Source organism: Stegostoma tigrinum, chromosome 22 (assembly GCF_030684315.1).
Source record: "Stegostoma tigrinum isolate sSteTig4 chromosome 22, sSteTig4.hap1, whole genome shotgun sequence".
NCBI classification, from domain to species: Eukaryota; Metazoa; Chordata; class Chondrichthyes; order Orectolobiformes; family Stegostomatidae; genus Stegostoma; species Stegostoma tigrinum.
In genome coordinates this window covers 10,449,217-10,474,412 of record NC_081375.1, presented here as the reverse complement: position 1 = coordinate 10,474,412, position 25,196 = coordinate 10,449,217, and the positions used below count along the sequence as shown (strand labels likewise).

Here is a 25,196-nt window from a genome sequence, read left to right as displayed (position 1 = left end):
TTCTGATATGGAAAACAAAATAAGTATTTATAGCTCTTTGCTACCATCTTGGAAATGTGTCTAATTCCGATCACAAAAAGTAACCAGAAAAATCTGTCCACTTTCTATTTGGACTTTCACTGCAGAAAATCAGACGGTTCTCACCAGCATCTGCCGACTTGTGCCTGTTCAAAACTAGAGAACCAGTCTCCAAGAAAGACAAAGACATCAGCTGCATTGAACCAGTATGTGTATAATTGATACAGAGTCATTAAGTATGTTCAAGGCTGAGGTAAATTTTTCATCAGTAAGGGAATCTAGAGTTCTGGAGAAAAAGGCAGGAAAATGGAGTTGAGTGTTATCAGATCAGCATAATCACATCAGATGGCAGAGCAGACTCAATGGGCCAAATGGTCTACTTTTGCTTCTACAAACTGCGGTCTAAACATCTGATTGGAATAGAGAACAGAACTGGAAAAGTTTCTATTTTAATAATGAAATTTTGATAGAACAAAACATTTATTGATCACGTACTTTGATTCATCATAAGGTGTCTTGCAAATACAGTAAAGCTTTGTGTCCTTCTTGGATTCTTTTGAGGTAGTAGAAATCATCTTTTTCTTCTTGACCTTTGCAGGCTCTTTCTCCTCTTCTCGCTTTCGCTTCTGTGTCACAGCCACTTGGACAGCATTTGCAGCGGCAATGGCTGCAGTCTGCATAGCAGCTGCCTGCGCCTTCTCTTTCTCCTTCCGTAACTTATTTCTGTCTCTTTTCAGCTCCTCCTGTCAAAACAAACAAAATTTCAGTCAACAGAAACAAACTGCTATAAACTACATAGAGAATGTTGTCAACTGCATAAGAACTCAGAACGCCTCTGTGCGTCAATACACCGCTGCAAACAGGATCTTGCACATCTGAAAGCAAAGATATCGTACTGAAGGATTTGACACATTTTGCACCATTTTTTCAAGTTTAGATTTCACTTCCTGGTCTTCTAGCCAGGACTCTTGTGACAGTAGTGATGGCCAGAATGCAGACAGTTTATTCATAAGCGTTAACTGCTGCTGATGGTCATCTAAACTCTCGCTTGCCTATGTGAGATAAGTTTGAGGCACAGACGTTGGCATTGCCTGTCAGAGGAAACTGATTGTTTCAGATGAGTAAGCTGAATATAGTTTTTGGTTAAATTGTTATGTGCAATGCTCCTTGGAAGCAACGTGTTCTACCCTTTGGCACTTAAGGATATTATTCCACCCAGACTGAACTGTACCACTGTCTAAATTCAGAATGTGAAAATGCACTAAAAAAATCAACCGCATAAAATTAGAAGTGGAAGATGTCTGCTTTTAAAAAAAGCTAGGCAGGAATAAAGTGCAAGCATCTGTTTATGTAATAATTTAAGAAAATTTAAAATTCAAGAATTAAAGGGGAAACATGGCTAAAATCAAACAATCAGCTAAAAGGCAGAATGTCAAGGGTAGTGTTAAATTGTTTTTTAGATTGGACAGAAACATACAGCAATGTTCCCCAGAGATCAGCATTCAGACCACAACATTTTATGATACATATGAAGAATCTGGAGTTGGATACAAGATGCATTATTTCCAAACAAGCAGCTGACTTACAGAAATTAGAAATGCAGTGAACAACAAAGGGGGCAATTGCACACTTCAGGACGTAGTGAAATGTGCAGACATAAATTAAAGTTCATGCAGAGTAATGAAATGATGGAATGTGAAATGAAGAATAAGAAAATGAAGGGACATAATAAGAAACTAAATAGTACAATTTTAAAAGTAATGCGGAAACAGAGTCCTGTGGTATAGTGGAGACGGCTCACATTCTGAAATATTGAAAATGGCACAACTTGTTAAGTTAAAAGTGCAAAAAAATCTGTTGCCTTAGAAAGGGATTTCAAGCACACATAAGAATATTATACTAAACATTTACTCCTAAACCTGTATCTCTGGCTCTTATTCCAATTTTATTCAATTTGCAGTTGAACTCTAGTTACAGGCACATCAGAGGAGCACTAATTAGGCCTTAACTAATATATTCTGTCAGTTCTGGGCACCATGCTTTAGGAAGGACTGAGAAGGAACATTAAGAATAATACCTGAAATGAGGAACATAAATGATGTGGAATGTTATGTAAACTGGGACTGATCTTTTCAGAATAAAGACAACTCAAATGAACTTGAGGGTATTTGGTAGAGTAAATAAGCATGCATTAGTAAGCGGAGGATACAATACAGATCTAAAAGAAATTGTTAAAATAACCAGAGAGAGATGAGGAGAATTATTTAAAAGAATAAGCATTGATTTGAAATCTCGTACTTGAGTAGGAGGCAGATGCAATCATAATTTTCACAGAAATCAGACGTAAACTTGGAACAGAATCATTTTCAACATTTGGGAAAAAGGAGATGTTTGGAAGAGCTATCACAATTAGTTAATGAGCATGCAGGTACAGGCATGGAGAGCTGAAACATTTGCAAGAATTCACAATTCTATGAAATACAACTTGAGAGTTATAAACGTTTGAAACCATGGAGGTATGCAAAGAACAGCTTTGCTCTTCCATTCCTCAAAATTTCTCTGTTGACATAGCCAAAAGATTCCAGTAATTATTCATTTCACTGCTGCTCCTGGCACCATGTTTTGGAAAAAAAAATCATAGCTTTTATTTTTGCCACAACAGGGACTGTGCTTCAAAGTAATGAGGTGATTTACTACCTTAAAAAGTTATGTGTGACCTGAAAATTCTGAAGCGCTGTAAAGAAAAATTTAAGGGAAATCTAGGGTTCTTGATGCTTATTTGTCACGTACCTGCACCTCAATTTGAAGCTCCTTGTCCAACAATGCCCTTTTCTTTAGGATCTCAGCCTTCAACTGTTCTTTGTGTTTGAACAACAATGCTGATAGCTTGGTGGCATTCTGTTTACTGCGCTTCTGCTCCACGTTCTCATCTCGTTTCCGTTTCTTCGCTGCTTGTTTTTCTTCCTTGTCAATTTTATCCAGAATATACTTCATAACCTGGTTACAGACAATCATTCTGGATTCAAAGAGAGAAATAAATAAAGTGAAAGAGATCTCCAACACACTTCAGTGACTTCGATTTTTCATGAAACATTTTGCGTTGGCCAACTGCAAAAAAAATTCCTTACATAATCATTTCTTCATTCATTACAACCAACCAACCAATGGATACATTCAGAAATCACATCTTCTGCCATATTAACATGCAATTCTAGGATCATAGATTGAATAATTTCCTTCTTCGGAAATTTTACTGCCATGAAAGCATCCAACATCCTTCTGAATGATGGATTTCACAGACACTGAACTATTCTTCATGAACAACAATTTTAGTTGAATAAATGTGCTGATATTAGAATAACAGCTACTACCTGTCCAGGAAGAAACTGTTGTAGCAAAATCTGGGAAATCTATGTAAATTTCCACTTAACTCCCATTTTATGAACTTGAAAATAAACTAAAATGAATTCATACATTCCTCTGACATTCCAGTTCAAAATTCTGAGAATAATTAATCAGATGTCAAACAGTTTATTTACATCTGTGATCGCCAAGGCTACTAAGGTCAATTATGTGTTGAGCAGAATGACCAAGGAGGAGGCGGACAATTCCTGTTTGGTGACATGAAGGACACCTTGTACAGTCCTTAGGGGCTATTATCACAAACAAGGGATTAAAACAAGAAATTTTATGGTCTACAAGATGTAACACATATGAAATGAACCATGAACTAGTGGATAATTAAGAGAATGATGGTTTTGCGGTTGGACCAATGACAGCCATTTTGGAACAAAAAAACTCGATTGCAGGAAATCACAGAAGCTATTCTTTGGAAATAAGCAGGTTCAGGAACAAAAATGGGGAAATCCAATCAGTTGAATTGTCATACAATTCCAAAGAGAATAAACTTGTTATCTCTGTCCATTCTGTGAAGTTTTAAATGTGTTTGACAGAAACAGTTTCAGAACAGCATCACATTTAATTAACTCTACTTACGATGACATCAAGTTTCACTAATGAATAGACAGTTACTCATTATAAATTCTCATTAATGATTGAATGCACAGTAACTTACTCAGAAAATAATTAGTCATGAATCATAACAACAGGACATGCAAGGATACATTCTGCTCCGAAGTTTTAATCAATACTGCCTAACATGTGCAAGTGGCAGTATAACTAACAGCATGGTTTAGTGGCAGGGTCTTTCTTCTGAGTCAAAAAGTGATGGTTTAAATTCTATGCAATTCTGGCCTAACACTCCAGACTCTAAAGAATGCTGCACAGTTGGTGGCAGAACATTTTAACTGAAGTGTCAGACTGAAGGCTTGTCTGAATTATGGGGGCTGAAGTGTTGCAAATTATTCCAATTAATTATTTTGAAACCCAGAATCACCCTCTCTGGTGTCCAGCATAAATCTCAAGAGGCAGCATGAGAAACAAAAAAAAATCCGTTATGATCACCAGCTAAAGTGGCTGCTCTGTTTCCAACATTATAAGTGACTCCACTACAAACATGTAAACCCCTTTGAGATATTCTGAGATCAAGACAGATATATAAAACTCAACAGACAAAGTTAATGTTATTGCGAACATAGCACAAATGTTTTCTTGTTTGAAACAGAAAACCTAAACGCTCCCTAACAAATATTAAAAATGAGGGGGATATACTAGTGTTCAAACTCAGGCTCTCCAAAAATTGTATTTGTATTAAATGTTATCTTTTAACTACTGTTTGGATTTGATAATGTTAATACCAACCTTCTGATGAACTGCAAGTGGTGGCAACTTTGTTAGTAAGATTGCAATGTCACTACCAAGTAAGGCACTGAGCACATCAGTGCACAAACAGAGTGCTACAATGCTACTACATTACTGCCAAAGAAATGAACAGCAGCTGCCAGTCATAAAAATGCACTGGCCATATATTCACAGGTTGGAAACAAACTCCAATGACACCCATAGAGCACAACACACGTACACAGGTAGGGCGTTATTTTGCTCTAGCTTTCTAGCATTTTGTTTTCTGACGCCACAGATTCCACATTCACAGTCATTTTGCCATTTCATAATGCACTACTGTTAAATTTAGAGTCTGTTGAACAACACAAGTGTACAACAGCCTCATAAAAAGCTAATACAAGAACTACACGCGCACCAGTCATAATGACAACCACGTACAGAGGGCACACCTGCACAACCAAGACTGTTGTGAAGACTAACATCACTAAACCACATGTGCAGATGGCTCGAAACCCATCTTGAATGCTACCTCGTGTTGGTTTGCCTTATATTGGAGACCATGATATGGAGGTGCCAGTGTTGGACTGGAGTGGACAAGGTCAAAAATTACACAACACCAGATTATAGTCCAACAGGTTCATTTGAAAACACAAGCTTTCAGAGTCTTGTTCTTTCTTCAGGCGTTAGTGAAAAAGGTTGCATCAGACACAAAATTTATAAGCAAAAGATCAAAAGGTCACAGAACTGATGCAAATGTATTGAACTAACCTAGGATGGCTGTTAAATCTTTAATCAGTTAGAAATGAGATGCAGGTCTCGGGTGATTAATATGCAAATCCCAGAATTTATTTCAAGTCACTGGCCCAAGATATCAGAAGGTTTTATGAACATACCAGAGGTGGCAACTTAGACCGGACAATGCATTTGAGGGGTGTGCCTGTGCGTGAGCTTGTGTGTGGCAGGGGGTCATGATGGGAGGGTGAGGGAGAGGGAGGGAGAGATCACCTGTAGTGTGACATGAACCCAAAATTCTGGGTGAGGTTATCCTCATGTGTGCCAAACTTGGCTATCAGTCTCTGTTTGGCAACTCTGCCTTGTTGCATATCCAAAGTCTGCTATCTGAAGATGCAAGGCCAAATGTCCTTGACCGCTGAAGTGTTCCCCCACTGAGAGGGAGCATCCCTGTTTGGAGATTCTCATCTCCCTTTGTCTCTCACCACTTCCCCGCCTCCATCTGGTGTGCATGCACACACGCATGCGCCCACCCCTCCCACCACCCTCCTTCCTCTGTGTCCTCACTTCCTCCCCGCCCCCAACACAGGCGCACAGAGCGAACGTGCATTTGCAGACTTGTTATTGTAGATACATTCTATTTTATCCAAAAAGCACACATTTTGTAGACAGTCAATGTGGCATTTGGAAATAAAAGCAGTCTGACTCTGGATTAAAACACAGACCGATTCTAAATAAGGCTTCATACCTCAAATTCGCTGTCTGACCTGAGATGGTGCCTCTGGTATACTTAGAAAACCTTTAGTTATCTTGGGGCAATGACTTGAAATAAATTCTGGGATTTGCATTTTAATCAACCGAAACCTGCACACTCGTTTCTAACTGATTAAAGATTTAACAGCCATCTTAGATTTGTTCAATACATTCACATCAGGTCTATGACCCTTTGATCTTTTGCTTGTAAATTCTGTGTCTGATGCAAACTTTTTCACGAACACTTGCTCCTGAAGGACTCTGAAAGCTTGTGTTTTCAAATAAACCTGTGGGGCTTTAACCTGGCGTTATGATTTTTTGCCCTTGTGTTGTTAATGCAGAGAACTGAACAATTGCTGCACATCACAAATTAAAATCTCACCTAGCGTATGGGAGAGACCACGCATACATCAAGAAAGCAGAGCAAAATTGAAGTCAACGGATACAAATGAGAACTCTCCATAGGTTGAAGTTATACCCAGCACAAAAGATGATGGTTGTGATTGTTGGAGGTTGATTAAAGAGTCCCAGAACATCACTGCAGGAATAGCTAGTGATGCCCTAGACCCAACTATTTTAAGCTGCTTCAATTAACATCCTTCCATCATAAAGGTCATAAGTGACAATGTGCACTATGATTGCAGTGTTCAATACCATTCACAACTCTACAAGTTACAGGTATATGTCAGTACATGCCAAGATCTAAACAACACTCAGGCTTGGGCTGATAAACAGGAAGGTATATTCAAGGCACATTCAGGCAATGGTGATTTCCAACAAGAGGAAATCTAACCATCTGCCCTTGACATTAACATTGTTAAATCCCCCACTATCATTAACCTGGAGGTCATCATTGATCAGCCAATGTACTGAACCAGGCATATAAATATTGTGGTTGCAACAGCAGATCAGAGGATGGGAACTCAAACCTCTGTCTATCATCTTCAACACAGGTCAAAATGTGACAGAACATTCCTCGCTCGCCTGGATGATTGCAGCTGAAATAACACTCAAGAAGCAAAACAATACCTAGAGCTAACCAGCCTGCTTGACTGGAACACCATTCACCAACTTAAACATTCATTCCCTCCACCATCAACACACACAGCAGTGTAACATATTGGATGTCCTGCAGAAACGTGCCAAAGATCTTTGGAGCACCTTTCTGAATACAACTTCTACCATCTAAAAAGTAAAGGGTATCAGATGGGTGGAAAAATAATTCATGTCACTGGGTCTAAAGCTTGGAATTGCTGTGCCAGGAACACTGTGGGCATTTGTCCACCAGATGGGCCGCAGTGATTCCTTGGTAGCAGTTCACAATCTCCAAAAGGTAATTGGGGACATGCAACAAATGCTTGCTTAACAGCATCATCCACCACTTATCTCAGAATAAAGCATATGTATGACATATGTCTGACTCCACAACTACAGAAATGTCATTGACAACTTTTGTTATTCACTAGCGGGATCACAGAATCGAAGAAGAGAATCACTGAATCCCTACAGTGGAAAAACGGGCCCTTCGGCCCAACAAGACACCACCCACCCTCACAGCATCCCACCCAGATCCATCCCCCTATAACCTACCTAATCTATACATCCCTGAACATTACCGGCAATTTAGCATGTCCAATCCACCTGGTCCGCACTCCATTGGACTGTGGGAGGAAACCCACACAGACACAGGGAGAATGTGCAAACTCCACACAGACAGTCGCACAAGGGTGGAACTGAACCTGGATTCCTGGTGCTGTGAGGCAGCACTGAGCTACCATGTCACATTGCAGGGTGGCTCGTCTGTTGCTGCCTTATAAAGGTGGTGGTGAGTTGCTTTCTTGAACTGCTGCAGCCCATGTGCTGTAGGTAGACCAACAATGCCCTTAGGGAAGGAATTCCAGGATTTTGCCCCAGCAACACTGAAGGAACAGCGATCTATTTCCAAGTCAGGATGGTAAATTGTCTGGAGAAGAACTTGGAGGTAATGGAGGCATTACCATTCACCTACTACCCTTGTCCTTCTCGATGGAAGTGACCGGGGATTTGGAAGATGCTAAGGATCTTTGGTGAATTCCTGCAGTGCATCTCATAGACAGTGCACACCTATAGTTACTGAGCATCGTTACTGGAAGGAGTGGATGCCTGTGGGTGTGATGCCAATCAAGTGGGCTGCCTTGTCCTTGCTGGAGCCATATTCTTCCTGGCAAATATGGAAATATTCCATCACACTCCTGGCTTGTGACTTGTAGAAGATGGGCAGACTCTAGGGAGTCAGAATGTGAGCTGCTCACCATAGTATTCTTAGCCTCTGACTTGCTTATAGCCACTGTATTTATACGCAAAGTCCATTTGAGTTTCTGGTGAATGGTAGCCTCCACCATGTTGACAGTGGGAAAACTCATTGATGGTAACATCACTGAATGTCAAAGCGTAGCGTTTAGATTGTCTCTTAATGGATATGGTTATTATCTAGCATTTTTGTGACCTGGATGTTAGTTGCCATTTGTCAGGTCAAGCCTGGATATTGTTCAGGTCTTGTTGTGTTTGAACATGGACTGCTTCAGTATCTGAGGAGGTGCGAATGGTGTTGAAGATTTGCACAATCTTCAGTGAGTACCCCCACTTTTGATCTTATGAAAGAGGGAAGGCTGTTGTCAAGCAGATAAAGATGGTTGGGCCTAGGACACTAACTACCCTGAGGTATTCCTGCAGAGGAGTCCTAGACCTGTGATGACTGACCTCCAAAAACCACAATAATAAGATAACAAAGTGTGGAGCTGGATGAACACAGCAGGCCAAGCAGCATCTCAGGAGCACAAAAGCTGACGTGTCGGGCCTAGACTCTTCATCAGAGAGGGGGATGGAAGAGAGGGAACTGGAATAAATAGGGAGAGGAGGGATGCGGACAGAAGATGGAGAGAAAAGAAGATAGGTAGAGAGGAGAGTATAGGTGAGGAGGTAGGGAGGGGATAGGTCAGTCCAGGGAAGATGGACAGGTCAAGGTGGCAGCAAGAGGTGGTAGGTAGGAAATGGAGGTGCAGCTTGAGGTGGGAGGAAGGGATGGGTGAGAGGAAGAACAGGTTAGGGAAGCGGAGAGTGGCTGGGCTGGTTTTGGGACGCATTGGGGGGAGGGGAGACTTTGAAGCTTGTGAAGTCCACATTGATACTATTGGGCTGCAGGGTTCCCAAGCGGAATATATGAGTTGCTGTTCTTGCAACCTTCGTGTGGCATCATTGAGGCACAGCAGGAGGCCCATGATGGGCATGTTGTCTGAGGAATGGGAGGGGGAGTTAAAATGGTTCGCGAATGGGAGGTGCAGTTGTTTGTTGCGAACCGAGCGGAGGTGTTCTGCAAAGCGGTCCCCAAGCCTCCGCTTGGTTTCCCCAATGTAGAGGAAGCCGCACCGGGTACAGTGGATGCAGTATACCACATTGGCAGATGTGCAGGTGAACATTTGCTTAATATGGAAGGTCATCTTGGGGCCTGGGATAGGGGTGAGGGAGGTGGTGTGGGGGCAAGTGTAGCACTTCCTGCGGTTTCAGGGGAAGGTGCCGGGTGTAGTGGGGTTGGAGGGGAGTGTGGAGCGGACAAGGGAGTCGTGGAGAGTGTGGTCTCTCTGGAAGGCAGACAAGGGTGGGGATGGAAAAATAGCTTGGATGGTTGTGTCAGATTCCCAAAACCAGCCCAGCTTGTCCCCTCCCCCCACTGCATCCCAAAACCAGCCCAGCCTCTCTCCGCTTCCCTAACCTGTTCTTCTTCTCACCCATCCCATCCTCCCACCTCAAGCCGCACCTCCATTTCCTACCTACCACCTCATCCCGCCTCCTTGACCTGTCCGTCTTCCCTGGACTGACCTATCCCCTCCCCACCTCCTCACCTATATTCTCCTCTCTACCTATCTTCTTTTCTCTCCATCTTCGGTCCGCATCCCCCCTCTCCCTATTTATTCCAGTTCCCCTCTCTTCCATCCCCCTTTCTGATGAAGAGTCTAGGCCCGAAACGTCAGCTTTTGTGCTCCCGAGATGCTGCTTGGCCTGCTGTGTTCATCCAGCTCCACACTTTGTTATCTTGGATTCTCCAGCATCTGCAGTTCCCATTATCACTCCAAAAACCACATCCATCTTCCTACATGACCCCAACCTATGGAGAGTTTGCCCCATTTCAGGTTTCGCTGGAGCTCCTTCAACACCTGGTTCAATCCAGCCTTGATGTCAAGGGCTCACACTCACACTCACCTCATCTCTGGAATTCAGCTCTTTTGATGATGTTTGAACCAAGGCTGTAATGAAGTCAGGAGCTAAATGGCCCTGGTGGAACCCAAACTGGGTGTCAATGAGCAGGTTATTGCTGATCAAGTGCTGCTTGACAGCACTGCTGACATCACCTTCCATCATTTTACTGATGATTAAGTGTAGACCGATTGGGCAGTGATTGGCCAAGTTGAACATGTCTTACTTTTAGTGTACAGGGTGAAAGTCTGAAGCTTGGATACAGCCTAGGCTAGGCTGAATCCAAGTTTCAGACTCTCAAGGGCATACCTGGGCAATTTTCCACATTATCAGGTAGGTTTGCTGTAGCTCTACTGGAACATATTGGCAATGACAGTCTGGAGCACAAATCTTCAGTGCTATTGCCAGAATACTGTCAGGGTCCATAGCCCTGGCACCATACAATGCCTCTAGCCATTTCTTGATATCACATGCTGTGAACTGAACTGGCTAAAGACAGGCATCTGTGAAGCTGGGAACCACTGGAGGAGGCAGAAATGAACTATCCACTTTGAATTTATGGTTGAAGATTGTTGCAAATGCTCCTGCCTTATCCACTGATGGGCTTGGCTCTTCCATCATTGAGGATGGGGATACCTGTGCAGTCTCCTTCTCCAGTGAATTGCTTAACTGTCTACCACCACATGTCTGGGTGTGGCAGGACGACAGATCTTAGATCTGATTCTTTGGTTGTGAGATTGCTTAGCTTTGTGCACCATTTACTGCTTATGTTGTTTAGCATGCTTTAGCACTATAATCCTTGGTAATTGCCTACTACTTTTTTCACATGTGTCAGCCACCTTTGTCAACCATTGCTAAGAACTTGCTCATTCAGGATTTACAGCCATAATTCATAGCATGCACACTAAAAGTTTATATATTTTAAAATTCCACTGATGTGGCAATTCAATTTCCTTTTCTTGTAGTACATTTTTATTTGTGTTAAGTAGTTGTGTGTTAGCTTCATCAGGGTGACAGCCCATTTTTTTTAGGTATGTCTGGTGTTGCTCCTGGCATGCCCTCCTGCATTGTCCACTAAACTAGAATTTCCATTTGCCTTCTGAAATAACCTCATAAGCCACTCAGCAAGTGCAATTAGGTTGGAAATAAATACTTGTTCTTCGAAGCACAAATAAAAATGTACTACAAAGAAAGGAAATTGAATTGTCACATCTTAAAGTGAAATTTTAAAATATAAAAACTTTTAGTGTGCATGCTATGAATTATAGCTGTAAATCCTGAATAAGAATGTTCTTAGCAATGGTTGACAAAAGTGGCTGACACATGTGAAAAAAGTAGTAGGCAATTACCAAGGATTATAGTGAATAATCCACCAGTACATTTTGTTAGATTGAGAACTACCTCAATTAAAACACCAAATTAAAGCCAAGTGTTTTAATTAGCTGCATCCTCTATTTCACACACAAATTTTGTGTACTTTCAAGTCCAACTATTAATAGATGGCCCAGGATACAGCACTTTGTTTGAGATAAACACTTTTGGTGTTCTGCTTTATCTCATCTCTTTCTCACGGCAATTAAGAATCTGGCATTTTCATGCGACAAAAAGAGAACTCTTTGCTCTTTTGTACAAATCATAGGGACCTGCCTCGCATTTCAAATCTCTTTATAACATTAAATAAAAATCCAAAACAAAGAACTGCGGATGCTGGAAATCTGAAACCAAAACAGAAATTGCTGGAAAATCTGGCAGCATCTGAGGAGTGGAATCAGGGTTAACATTTCAGTCAGTGGATTGAAACATTAACTCCGATTTCTCTCCACAGATGCTTCCAGAACTGCTGAGATTTTACAGCAATTTCTGTTTGTGTCTTTATAAGATCTATAAGATGGTTTTAGTGGGTATGGGTGTTGGGGGAAACACCTTTTGCTCTAATTATTTGATGTTTTGGGAACGAAACAGAATTGAGCATTTTGTGATTTTTGTAGAATCATAATTTTCATACCCATGGGGGATCTAATTGAAACCGTCCACCTGTTAGATTACCCCAGCATTGTAAATTGTTGCAATTATTGACAAAGAAAAACAACACAGATCTGTAGTCTTAGATAGCGCTAGTGATATCAATCTGTATTTCCCATTAAAGATGGCAACTACGCAGCTCCGAACCAAGTTCTCAAGCAGAAATACGAACGATCTTGCCCCCAGTTCTTTCTATAAAGAAACACCTATCACTGATGTCATGGGACACGCTAAACAGTGATGCAGGCATGATTTAAGGCCATATTTGTTAGTATGAAATTTGAACTTATTCCAAAAATGTTAAATAAAGGTCCCTTCACTGGGAACAAAAATATTCCCTTTTCCTTTTCATCAATATTGGCTGGCTAGACATTACTAAATGAGTTTCATTAAAATTGATATTGTTCAGAAAATATCATTTTACAACAATGTGTGTTGAAAGTCAACAAAAACATGGTTTAAAAAGAAGCTTTCAAACTGAGGTCAAGGTAAAACTAAAAAAAAAAGACAGCTTTCTTGGACAGAGTTATCAAAATACTTGAGTAAAAGCAAATTTAAATGTAATATGATCTTACAGAAAGGTAGAATGGTGTTTATCTCAAACAACGTGCTGTATCCTGGGCCATCTATTAACAGTTGGACTTGAACAGTACGCAAAATTGTGTGTGAAATAGAGGAGGCAGCTACGAAAACACTTGGCTTTAATAGGTGAATAGCATAGCTGGCAATTTTGAATTACACACGTAGGTCCTTCTCAAATCTATTTACAACCACAGAATCCCTGCCAAATAACATTATTCTTTTTGAGTAATCATACCTCTGGTTTTCTTCTCGTTCTGCAGGTGACATCATCCTACTCTTTGCTTTCAGGTGCTCAATGACAGCATTTTGTTTCATTACAACCTTATCAACAAGGAAAATAATAATTAATGCATAGAAGATAACAGACAAAAGAAGTAGTATACGTTTCAAATTTGAATGATTAGTTAAAAGAAAATTCTCAGTTGATGCTATGTATTTTGGTAATAGCCAGGGTTTTTTTTCTGCTGAGCTGGGGTGTGTGTGGGGTCAGCAGTGGAGGAAAACAGCACAAAAAAGGGCACATTGCTAAAGAGAGTGAAGGAGAAGGTAAAGTAAAAGAAGAGAGTGAACTCAACCAGCACCACACACATTCACCCAGTGACATTATGGGTGACATTCAACTTTACAGTCAAGGCAATTCCAGGGGGCATTTTCTAGCAGGCAAGGTCACTTCTAGACGGTCACTTCTGAAATAAAATTCACTGGTTACATTCAGAGCCCCTCGTACGTGGTTGAATCAATTAACTTGATCTCATAGGCTTGGCAGGAAGTAGCATTAAATTCTGATTTGTTGACCAAATTTAAACATTATTTGCAAAAAAAACTTCAATGATGGCTTTGCCCTCATTTGTAAGCCTATCAACTAGACAACTGAGCAGACTGCATTCTGCAGTGATCCTGACAAGAAACACGTTTTCTCTCGGCAGTACGTTGTACCACACCATCACAAGTGTATGGGGGGTAATCAAGAGGGAAGGTAGGTAAATACAAAGGAGACAAATTCAGTTTAGGAACTAAATTGGGAGAGTGGCAAACTTAAATCCTTTTATGATGCAATGTTTTAGTATGAGTGACTACACCTAGCTTCATAATGACCTGCTTCCATGAACTGATGCACCATTTAAGAACTACAGTTTACAACTTGAGTTTTTGCAGGATAAACTTCACTACAGAAAAGCAGTAAGCAGAGGGAATAATCTTCCTAAAACTAAAAAAGGGCAAGAAACCCTAGCTGTTACTGTACATCTCCTAATACAAGGGATGTATGAGCTCAGGTGCCATGAAGAGAAAATAAATTTTTAACAACTCTACAGGATGGTGCAAATTCATTGTTTAAAGTGAGTGTATAATGCAATATTTTTCTAATTAAATTGATTCACAAGCATTGGCGGCAATTCTCAAAATCTTGGCAACTGCAACTACATACATTTACACACAAGGCACCTAGTAAATACATTTAACTTCCGACATCAAGAGTTTTTCACCTGTTTCTGAATAATTTCATTTTGATTTGTAGTTTGCAGCATGTGCTCCCTCTTAGCCTCAATCTGCAGCTGTTTCTTTTGCTGCTGTTGCTCACGGATTTGTTGAATTCGCTGCAGGTGCTCCTGGACACTGGCTGTTTGTACACTGACCACATTCTGAATCTGTTGAGCTGCTGTCAAACCTGGTTGGTGAATCTGAACAGGGACCTGTAGTTTGATTTGATGCTGAACCGCACCTGGGGTGACCTGAGGCAGTGCTTGAGTGTCAGTTGCTGTCTGATTTGGAACTTGAGGATGAAGCTGAGGTTGTGGAGACGTTGTCTGAATGGTGGCTTGATGTTGCTGAGGCTGTAACTGTGGTCGCTGTGGAGACTGTACACTTAGTTGATTTCCAGCTTGGGTTGGAGGAACTTGCGTTTGTGGTGGAGCTTGTGCTTGGACGACAGGTTGAGCTTGTGATGGAGACTGTATCTGGACCACAGGCTGGGCTTGTGTTGGCTGCGTTTGAGCAGGCTGTATGGAGGTCAATGGCTGAGAGGCAACTGAAGTCTGAACAGGAGAAGGTGGTGGAAGTGGAGGTGGTGATTGGATCGGGGTTTGTATTTGTTGTACATGTGTCTGCACCTGTTTCTGTTCTGTTGATGCTGCTGAACAAAATTAAAATACCACCATTAGCATGTCATGCAAATTACACATGATTAATAAGCGATTGTTAATTGTAATAAGTACAGTAAAACTGGTTTTCCATGTAAAATAATTTGCAACGTTACTAGTACAACAATTTACAGAAGTTAATTTCCTGCACTGAATTAAATTAATTTTGATGTTTAACTGTAAAGAAAGGTAGCATTTGAGTATCATTTTGGTCAAGAACACTTAGTTTTATTCTCCAGTTCTGAACCTTCACATCAGATTCAAAACATTAACTCTTTCTCTCTCTACAGGTACTGTCAGACCTGCTGGAATTTCTCCAGTACTATGCTTTTATTTTGGATTTCCAGCATCTGTAGTATTTTGCATTTACATTTTTATTGGGCCTGTGGTGTCCATGATTGACCTGGATTCACTGGCTAGCTACAAGTGTAGAAAGTTTTTAAAATAAAAATCTATTTATGGTAGCCGAGCATTTAGAAATCCAATTTTTAAGAATACACTTTCCATGTGTTTACTAACAAATTTTTAAAACTAATACATTGACAACGAATGACAGCAAGGGAATTTCCTTACCTGGTGCAGTTGTCGCAGAAGCTACTGTTGTTGCAGCAGCTGATGCTGTTACTGTTGGCAGAGGTGTGAAAAGGAACCTCTGAATAGTTCCATTTGGCATGGCTGCCTGCATTAGCTGTTGTCCTGGCCCAGGAATTACTGACACACCTTGTGGGATAAGCTGAAGCTGTCCCGTTGTTTGTCCCTGCCCTTGAATCACCACAGTCAACCCCTGACCTCCACTCTACAACAAAGAAAGCAGTATGATAACCAATTAGAAAAGTCTTATCGACGACATTATGCAAACCTTTTAGCAAAAAAGTACTTTGGTTGCTTCTGAGATTTTCTAGGAGTTGCGAAGGTACACAAGGACATTGGTATATTAACATGAATACAGAATAAGGTAATAAAAAAAATTAACAGCTCAACCCACTCCTCACAATTAGTTGCAAGTTGAGAGAAAGTGTGTTTTTTTTAAATGAAGGAGCAAAAATTTTAATGGTGTGCTCTGCTGTTAATGAACCACACATTCCCAACCTTTGAGATAAACGATGGATTCAATTCTACCTGAGCCTCATGGAATAGGATGTTACAACTTTAAAATCATACTTAAGTGCATCAGTCTGGTACGCATTGATGTGTAGAATTAAACTTGTAACAGAGCTTCAAATAACAAAATTCTCTGCACACACTGCCTGTTAAAATTGCTGTCATTCAGAAAAGATAACTTTAAAACAATATACGACAATCTTCATGCTTTGAAATTTTCAGAAACATGAACTTTCATGCAACAAATTGGAAGAGAATTTGTTAAACGTTGCTGAAATGGAACATATGCTGCTAACTAAAGGATTGCACAGCATGCAGGATGAAATGGGCTTTTTGTAATTGCTCAACTCAGCTGTTAGAGAAATTCCGAAAATTATGCTCAATTCCCAATTTAACCTCCACAATACTAACCTGTCCTTGTGTGAGCTGAGTTAGCTGTGCCATTGTTAATCGGACTTGTCCTTGTTGTGGCCGCTGGGCTGGCTGCTGACCTTGTGGTGTGGCAGGCCGACTTTGGACAGGTTGCATAGCTGTAGTTGGTGCAGTCACCATCTTCGGCGTTGAACTTTGAATCAAATTACCTGTACTCGACACAGTTGTTACTGGCTGTCCACGGATAATCTGCGTGACTACCTGTTGGTTTTGAGCTGGAAGGTAAACAAAGCATCTACATTAAGTTCAGCTACGATTTGTTTAGTTAGGCATATGTCATAATGAACACCTGTCTTCAATATGAGAACGGCCTGCGCTAAAATATTTTGCTCAAGTTTACATTCCTATGTTTATTCTTCTTAAATGTACTTAATACATAGCCTTACTTTGCACATTACATAGACTGCTGACAAATAAATGGCATGGCCAAAGATCAAGCAACATCAGAAAAGATAGGAAAGCAGTGAAATACTTAAGAAAATAGAAACGCAGTGGGGGATTACAGAATGATGACCGATTTGAATTAAGTGAATAAATCTTCTAGGACTCAGCATAGGCTGAATGTATTTAACAGTTTCTGCAGGATCATAAATCTCTACGATTCTAATAAGGTGATCAGAATCCAAATTCTTAAGTTCTTGTCACTAGAGGACAGCGGATAAAATTACATATCAAAGTACTGGGTAAAACATATCTAGAACAAAACCATGCATGCAATACTGATAATGAGAACTGCAGATGCTGGAGAATCCAAGATAATAAAATGTGGGGCTGGATGAACACAGCAGGCCCAGCAGCATCTCAGGAGCACAAAAGCTGACGTTTCAGGCCTAGACCCTCTGATGAAGGGTCTAGGCCCGAAATGTCAGCTTTTGTGCTCCTGAGATGCTGCTGGGCCTGCTGTGTTCATCCAGCCTCACATTTTATTATCATGCAATACTGAGACCATACAATTAGTTCTTCAATAACCCAAGCATTGTGGGCTTGCTGACGGGTATTGTATGTGATTCCTAAACAATAATCCCTCAGTAAGATACATAGGTATGAACCCAAGACAGACAGTGTTTGACCAGGATGTACCCAAAAGCCAGACATATCTTGAAGTCACTTCTGAGTAGATACGTGATTCTACAAAGTGCACTGAAACATCTATGCATAGAATCCCCACAGTTCAGATAGAGGCATTCAGCTAATTGAGACTGTGCTGACTCTTCAAAGCGCATCCTACACTATCCCCTTAACCATGCATTAAGATTGGCTAATCCACCTAGATGACACACTCCTGGAGACTAAGGGGCAATTTAGCAGAGCCAATCCACCAAACCTGCATATTTTTGGACTGTGGGAAGAAACTGCAGCACCTGGTGGAAACTCACGCAGACATGGGGAGAATGTACAAAGTCCACAGAGCATCATCAGAGGGTGGAATGGAACCCAGCACCTTGGCACTAAGGCACAGCAATACTAACCACTGTGCCATCACACCACGCTTGAAAGTAAATCAGCGTCAGTGCAGTGAGACGCATGACAAGAGGAGCCAAAGGAGAGTCAGAATCAGGGTTGGGCACTTGGCTGCTGGCCAGCTAGTGAGCCCATCTCTCATGCGTGAATAAAAAAAAATTCAACAAAGAAAAATGGCGAGGCCTCAAACCTCAACCCATAGATGTCAAGAACAGAACTCTTCCTGGGCTCCATGTGGCCCAGTAGAGGGGCGAGTGAGAGCGCGGGGTGAGCGAGCGAGCGGAGAGAGAGAGCGAAAGCGAAAGCGCAAGCGCGAGAGAGAGAGAGAGAGAGCGAGCAAGACACGGGGGGTAGAGAGGGAGATGGGGATTGGGGGGGGGGTCGCGGAGGGACAGACACAGACTGACCGACTGAGAAGAATAAAACACTGATAGCTTGAGCAATTACAGGTCTAGCAATGTCAGGAAGTGTGCAGAAAAGCACTTTGTCAACAACGTGACTATCTATTCATGCTTGCGTGTTTCAGGTGTCATGCTGGTCTAGAGAGCAAATGTCATACAGGGATATTAAGTGATGAGTGATTAGTGTTTATTAATTATCTTCCATCAGAAAAAATTGAGGATGTTACTAAAAATAATTGATAAAGAGATCTAATGGACACAAGTCCCCAGAAAGACTAGTTAGATGACAGCTGGAATAACATATATGCATTCTCATCTCCTTATTTTAGGAAAGATATTATTGTCATAGAGCAGAGGGCAACAAAGGTTCACTCGATTTGTTCCTGGGATAACAAGGCTATCCTATGAAAAGAACTGGGCTAACTGTGTTGCTGAAATTTCAAAGAATGCAAGGTGATCTCACTGAAGCCTACAAAACACTTGAAAGGGAAAGACAGGGTAAATGCAGCTAAGATACCTTCCTTTACTGGTGAGTCTAGACCCAGGGCACAATTTTAAAATAGGAGATGCCACTTAGGTCCCAGGTGAGGAGCCAGCACGTGACTGGCTACTTAGCATCCTGGATTATAAGGGTGTTAGTAGAAACAGGGTAAGGAGAAGCGTAGCAAGTTTGGTCAAAGATACTATCATAGCCCTTGAACGAGATGCAGTTCGTGAATTACAATTTATATAGCTGGAGATGAGAAGCAGTAAAGGAATGGCAATTTTGTTGGGCATCTTCATAAACCTTCAAATAGTGGGGAGGAAGTAGAAGGGAGCAGATTATGAAAATCTGCAGGAACAATAGGAGTGTAATAGTTCGTGATTTCAATTATCTTAGGGAAAAGGGTAGACTGAGGGACATGGAAGGGATGAAATTCCTGTAATGTGTGCAGGAGAACGTTCTAGAATAGTACATTGAGACCTACTAGGGAGGAAGCTCTGCTAGATCTAGTCCTAGACATAAAGCAGCCCAAGTGGAGAACCTCAGAGCTGGGGGGCGTTTGGAAATGCCCATCTTAATAAGGTTCAACACTTTGGAAAAGGATAAGAATCAGTCAAAGATTAAGATCACAGACTGCAAATGGAGAGTTTTAGATGTCCAAAATTTGAACTGGAGCAGGTTGATTGAAAATGCAGTGGTGAATAAAACTGTGGTTGAAATATAGAGGGCTTTCAAACAGGAGATGAATAGGGTGCAAGTTGGTATGCACCCAGGAGAACAATGCCAAAACCAGAGTACTCTGGATGACTGAAGATACTGATGGGAAAATAAGGAAGAAAAAGGAGGCATATGATGCATACGAGAATAACAAAAGCAACAGAAATCAGAAAGATTATCACAAATGCAGGAGAGAGGCTAAGGCTAGAATAAAGAAGGCTAAGAAGAAACATGAGGAAAGGATGGCAGGCTGCATAAAAACAAGTACTAAAATATTCTTCAAGCATCCTAATAGTAAACGATTAGTAAAAGATTGGTAAAAGATTGGTGAAGGATAAAATGGGGACCATAAGGAACAACCAGCGCTGCTCACTGAAAATAAAGGTATGGTTCGGTTTCAAATGAGTACTTTGCTAGTGTCTTTCCCCAAATTAAAAAATGGTGACAACTGTCCATTGAAAATACGGGCATTGAGCAATGGACCAGTATAATGATAGTTAAAGAAGAGGATCTAGAAAGGCTGGTAGCACTCCAAGTAGAAAAGTCATCAGGCCTAGATGGAATGCATTCTGGGCTGCTGACAAAAGTAAGACAGCAAATTACACAACTTTGACAGAAATTTACCAGTCCACTCTGAATACACTGTTGTTCAACAAAGGGGCAAAGGATTGCCCAGGAAACTACAGACCTGTCAGCTTGACATCAATAGTCAGAAAAGTTAGAGGCCATAATATGGGATAAAATCAAATATATACATAGAGAAATATAAGTTAATACTGGACTGTCAACATGGCTTTGGCAAGAGTGGGCGATATCTGAGAAATTTAATTGAGTTCTATGATGAGGAACACAGGCAGTGGACAAGGGTTGTGCTGTGGACGCTGTATATGTGGACTTCTGGAAATCATTGATACCGTGCCATATTACAAGTTGGTCAGCAAATTAGAAATGATCAGGATTGATGGGTCCTTTGCAGCATGGATTAGAAAGTGGCAAAAGATAGGAAGAGGGAGGGAATAGATGGCTATTTCTCAAATGTGTTGCAAGTGTTGTTCCACAGAGATCACTGTTGGGACCCTTGCATTTTCTTTTGGAGGTGGGTGTTGAGTCAAAAATCTCTAAATTTGCAGATAATCTTAAACTAAGGACAATAGTGAATTATGAGGATGATGCTAAGTGATTTCAGAGGGCCCGTGACAATTTGGCTAAATGAGCAGGCACCTAGCAGTTGAATTTTCATGTACAGAAATGTGAGGTAATGCATTTAGATTAGATTCCCTACAGTGTGGAAACAGGCCCTTTGGCCCAACAAGTCCACACTGCCCCTTGAAGAATCCCACCCAGACCCATCCCCCTATAACCCACTCACCCCTGAACACTACGGGCAATTTAGCATGGCCAATCCACCTAGCCTGCACATCTTTGGACTGTGGGAGGAAACCGGAGCACCTGGAGGAAACCCATGCGGACACAGGGAGAATGTGCAAACTCCGCATAGACAGTCGCCCAAGGCTGGAATTGAACCCGGGTCCCTGGCGCTGTGAGGGTGCAGTGCTAACCACTGAGCCACCATGCCGCCCTTTAGGTAGAAGAAACCATGGAGAGGCAAGACAGACTCAAATGGTACAACTTTAAGGGAAGTAAAGGAACAAAGGGAACTCAGGATTCAAGTGCACAATTCTCAGAGGTGGCCAGGCAAGTTGAAACAGCTGTTAGGAAGACTTATAAAATCCCAGGATTTATAAATAGAGGCTGAGAGAATAAAAACAAGGAAGTGATGCTAAATCTCTATAAATGATACATCAAACCACATTTGGAGTATTGTGTTCAGTTCTGGGCACCTTATTAAAAGAATGTTAAAAGCCCTGGAGAGAGCTCAAAGCTGATTTACTGAAATGATATCAGGAATGAGGGACTTTAGACACAAGGAAGGATTAGAGAAATTGTACTGATTCTCTTTTAAGCAACTAATATTAAGAGGTGACCTTATTGAGGTGTTCTAAATTATGAACAATTTTGACATGGTAAAGGAAGATATGCTCTTTCCATTAGTTGATATGTCAGTAACTAGGGGTCACAATTTCAAGATTATCAGCATAAGAAGTAGGAGTAAGATAAGGAGAAAATTCTTTACTCAAGAGTTAATAGGATTTGGAATGCACTGCTTGGCTCAGCACTAGAGGCAGATTCCACTGAAGGTTTCAAGAGAAAGCTGGAAATACGTTTGCAAGTGATGAATTTAGAGGGTTATGGAGATATGGTTGGAGAATGGAACTAGATAGGTAGCTTTTGCAGGAGCCAGTAGAGACATGAAACGGGGAATAAAATTTTACAGTAAAGGAGAGTCTATAATTCTATAAGGAATTTTTTTTTAAACTCAAAGAACCATGAACCTATGGAATTTTTACCCAACCACTGTGGGAGTTCAGTTGTTGATTATATTTAAGGCAGAGATTGATAGACTTCTGATTATTAATGGCACATAGGACATTGGGATGGAGCGGTAAAAGGCATTAAGTGTTTGATCAGCTATTCAACAGACTGAATGGTGTAATTCTGTTTCTATGTTCCTATGAAATCATTTAATTTCTATTCAGTCATAAAATCTGGGCATTGCTGGCTGAGCCAATATTTATTGCCCAGAGCGAGGTCAACAGTGCAGGGTGGCACTGTGGCTCAGTGGTTAGCATTGCTGCCTCATAGCACCAGGAGACCGGGTTCATTTCCAGCCTTGGCCAACTGTCAGAGTGGAGTCTGCACATTCTCCCCATGTCTGTGTGGGTTTCCTCTGGGCGCTCTGTTTCCTCCCACAGTCCAAAGATGTGCAGGGTAGGTGGATTGGCCATGGTGCGCAGTGATCTTTACGTTAGGTGGGTTAGACATGGGGAAATCTGGGGTAGGGAAATGGGTCTGGGTGGGATGCTCTTCAGAGGGGTGGTGCGGACTTGTTGGGCCGAATGGCCTGTTTCCACACTGTAGGGATGCTATGAGTCAACAAAGTGCTGTGGGTCTGGAGTCACAGTTAGGCAAGAACGACCGCTTCTTTCTCTAAAGGACATTAATAAGCCAGTTCGGTTTTTCTGACAACTGTTAACGGCTTCATGGTCATCATTAGATTTTAAATTCCAGATTTTTTTTGTTGAAATTTAAATTCCACCATCTGCCATGGTTAGCTGCCTCTTTTCTAACAATCTGGTATGGTTGTGAAGAGGGAAAATTGGCTGAAAGAGAGGAAAACAAAGTTAATGTGATTTTAAAAAAAGATTTGAGTAAAAGTGGCCACCAGATTGAGAGAGGCAATGGCTAAAGGTAGTGTCACTGGATTGTTAACCGAGCTACACATGTAATGTTCTGGGGACCCAGTTCATAAAAGGCCCGAGTACAAGGTTTTTAAAGAGGAAATGGAATTTTCCAGGACAGCAATGCAGTTGACTCAAACTAGTCTCTGGGCAATAAATGCTCGCCTAGCCAGTGATAGCTTCGTCCTGTGTTAAATAAAGAAGTCTAGTTATACAATATATTAATCTGTAGAAATTAGTAAGTGCTATGAAATAATGCAAGATGGAGTAATTCCGATGCTCCTCAGCGTCATTTTGGAAGTATCTGCAAAAAAGTCCCATTAACAAAGCAATATCCTCAGAGATTTTCTGATGAGAATTTTAATAACAATGATTGGAAAAAGAAATGAACATTTTAAGAAACAGTTGATTCTGACATGATTCTCCTTAAATTTACTGCCAAAAATCAGGTTTCAGTTTGCATTTCAAAACTCAATCTAGGATGTCTATTTTGTTGGTTAGCTCAACTGGCTGATGGATGGTTAACACCGTACAGTGTGGGTTCAGTTCCCACACTGGCTAAGGACCATAAACGATTGTCCTTCTCAACCTCTTCACCATGAGGCAAGGTGATCTTCGGGTCAAACCAACCAGTCATCCTGTCTCTCTGTCATGGAAGTGTAGGACTGTGGAGATCTTACCTATACCTAGGTGGAACTGATAAACTGAATTAGTTATAAGATACCAGCTGCACTTAAAAATCTTTCATTTTTTGCAACTGACATCATCTCCGCCTAGGTGCAGCAACTGTTCTCCCTCATGCCGTAGTGTAAGCAACCACAGCCCTGACTAAGTACAACAATTTATTTTAAGGAGGGAACAAGCAGAGTCACAGACTAATGTGGTGATGTGTTCCGTTGAAAGTAGACGGCCATAAAGTTGCAATTGAAAATTCAGTCACGCGGAATTGGTGCCATAAAACAAAAAGAGATGACAAAACCTGCATTATACATGGAAAGCACCAATAGATTAGTTGATGTATCCTATGTTTGAGAAATATAATGATGAACCTACTTGCTGGGAGGATACCTTGCTGTACCATCAAAGGTGTGCGGATAATAGCTTTGCCAATGGTTGCCGTCTGTTGAAAAGGTGCTCTAATAACTGTAACACCAGGACGTATCTGTGTTGCTCCTCCCGTTGTAAGGACCTAGCATAAAAGATTATAATACATTAATTTCAAAATGGTAACACTAATGCCAAAGCACTGCAGTAGATCACATACAAAGATGTCTTCAGAATCTTTTTTAAAAGCCATTAGTAAATAAAATTTAGCAAAACTAGACAGCTATACCTAACTCCTGAAATTTAAAGAATATGATGTTTTCTTTTAATCTCTGAATTATGATGAATTAGCTCAAATTGTTCAAAAACTGGCTGTAATATGATGCACAAGGTTCTATGGACCGCAAATGTAAGCAAGACTGAAGCTGCCTAAGGACCATGGAAAAAGAAATTAGAATATATACAACAGGAGCCAACCTTAACAGATGTGTAACTGGGAGACGTCAAAAAATTTATTTCTCATCCCAGCCAGTGTCGCAACTATTTCAAGATCAAGAAAACAGCCATAGACTTCTGAGAAAAGTACTGATCTGAGGAAGGTGGAAATTGCTCTTATTTTAACAATCCCACATTGTTTCAAATTGAAAGAGGGAAAATTACACTACAGAAATGAGAGGCTGAGAGAGAAACTGGTACGTCAACATGACCTAGCTGCCTTGAGGGGTGTGCTGATTGATGAATGTTATAAAGGTACAGTCAGCCATTGCAACATACCGTATTCAATAATGCAGCTGGAAGCCATTAACGCTAAAGAAGAAAATAATGTCAATGTCAAATAGGCCAAATTTGGGGATTTGCCACCAAAATGAACAGTCAATGACTGCTGATTTAAAAGGCAGGATACTGGAAGGGGAAATTAAAAAAATGGAAATAATAACTAATTCAAGTGAGGCGCCAAGATGGAAGAGTTAGATCAAAACATCCTTGCAAGTAGAGACAGAGATGACAGCCATCTTTCCAAATGTTCTTCGAAGTTACC

At 41.0% G+C, this 25,196-nt stretch overlaps 1 protein-coding gene across 13 annotated transcripts in view; it reads right to left on the bottom strand.

Moving 5' to 3' along the window:
• Positions 1 to 25,196, bottom strand: part of bptf (bromodomain PHD finger transcription factor) — a 153,068-nt gene that overhangs the window by 18,729 nt on the left and 109,143 nt on the right. For 12 of the 13 annotated variants that reach the window (XM_059653625.1, XM_059653630.1, XM_059653627.1 and 9 more), the window contains 7 exons: positions 24,167 to 24,302; positions 16,731 to 16,966; positions 15,792 to 16,014; positions 14,565 to 15,211; positions 13,316 to 13,401; positions 2,809 to 3,034; positions 514 to 761 (listed from right to left, as the gene is read on the bottom strand). In XM_059653625.1, coding sequence (XP_059509608.1) covers positions 514 to 761; positions 2,809 to 3,034; positions 13,316 to 13,401; positions 14,565 to 15,211; positions 15,792 to 16,014; positions 16,731 to 16,966; positions 24,167 to 24,302 — 1,802 coding nt within the window. The remainder of the gene's footprint in view (positions 1 to 513; positions 762 to 2,808; positions 3,035 to 13,315; positions 13,402 to 14,564; positions 15,212 to 15,791; positions 16,015 to 16,730; positions 16,967 to 24,166; positions 24,303 to 25,196) is intronic. The other variant, XM_059653626.1, reaches the window with a different exon arrangement.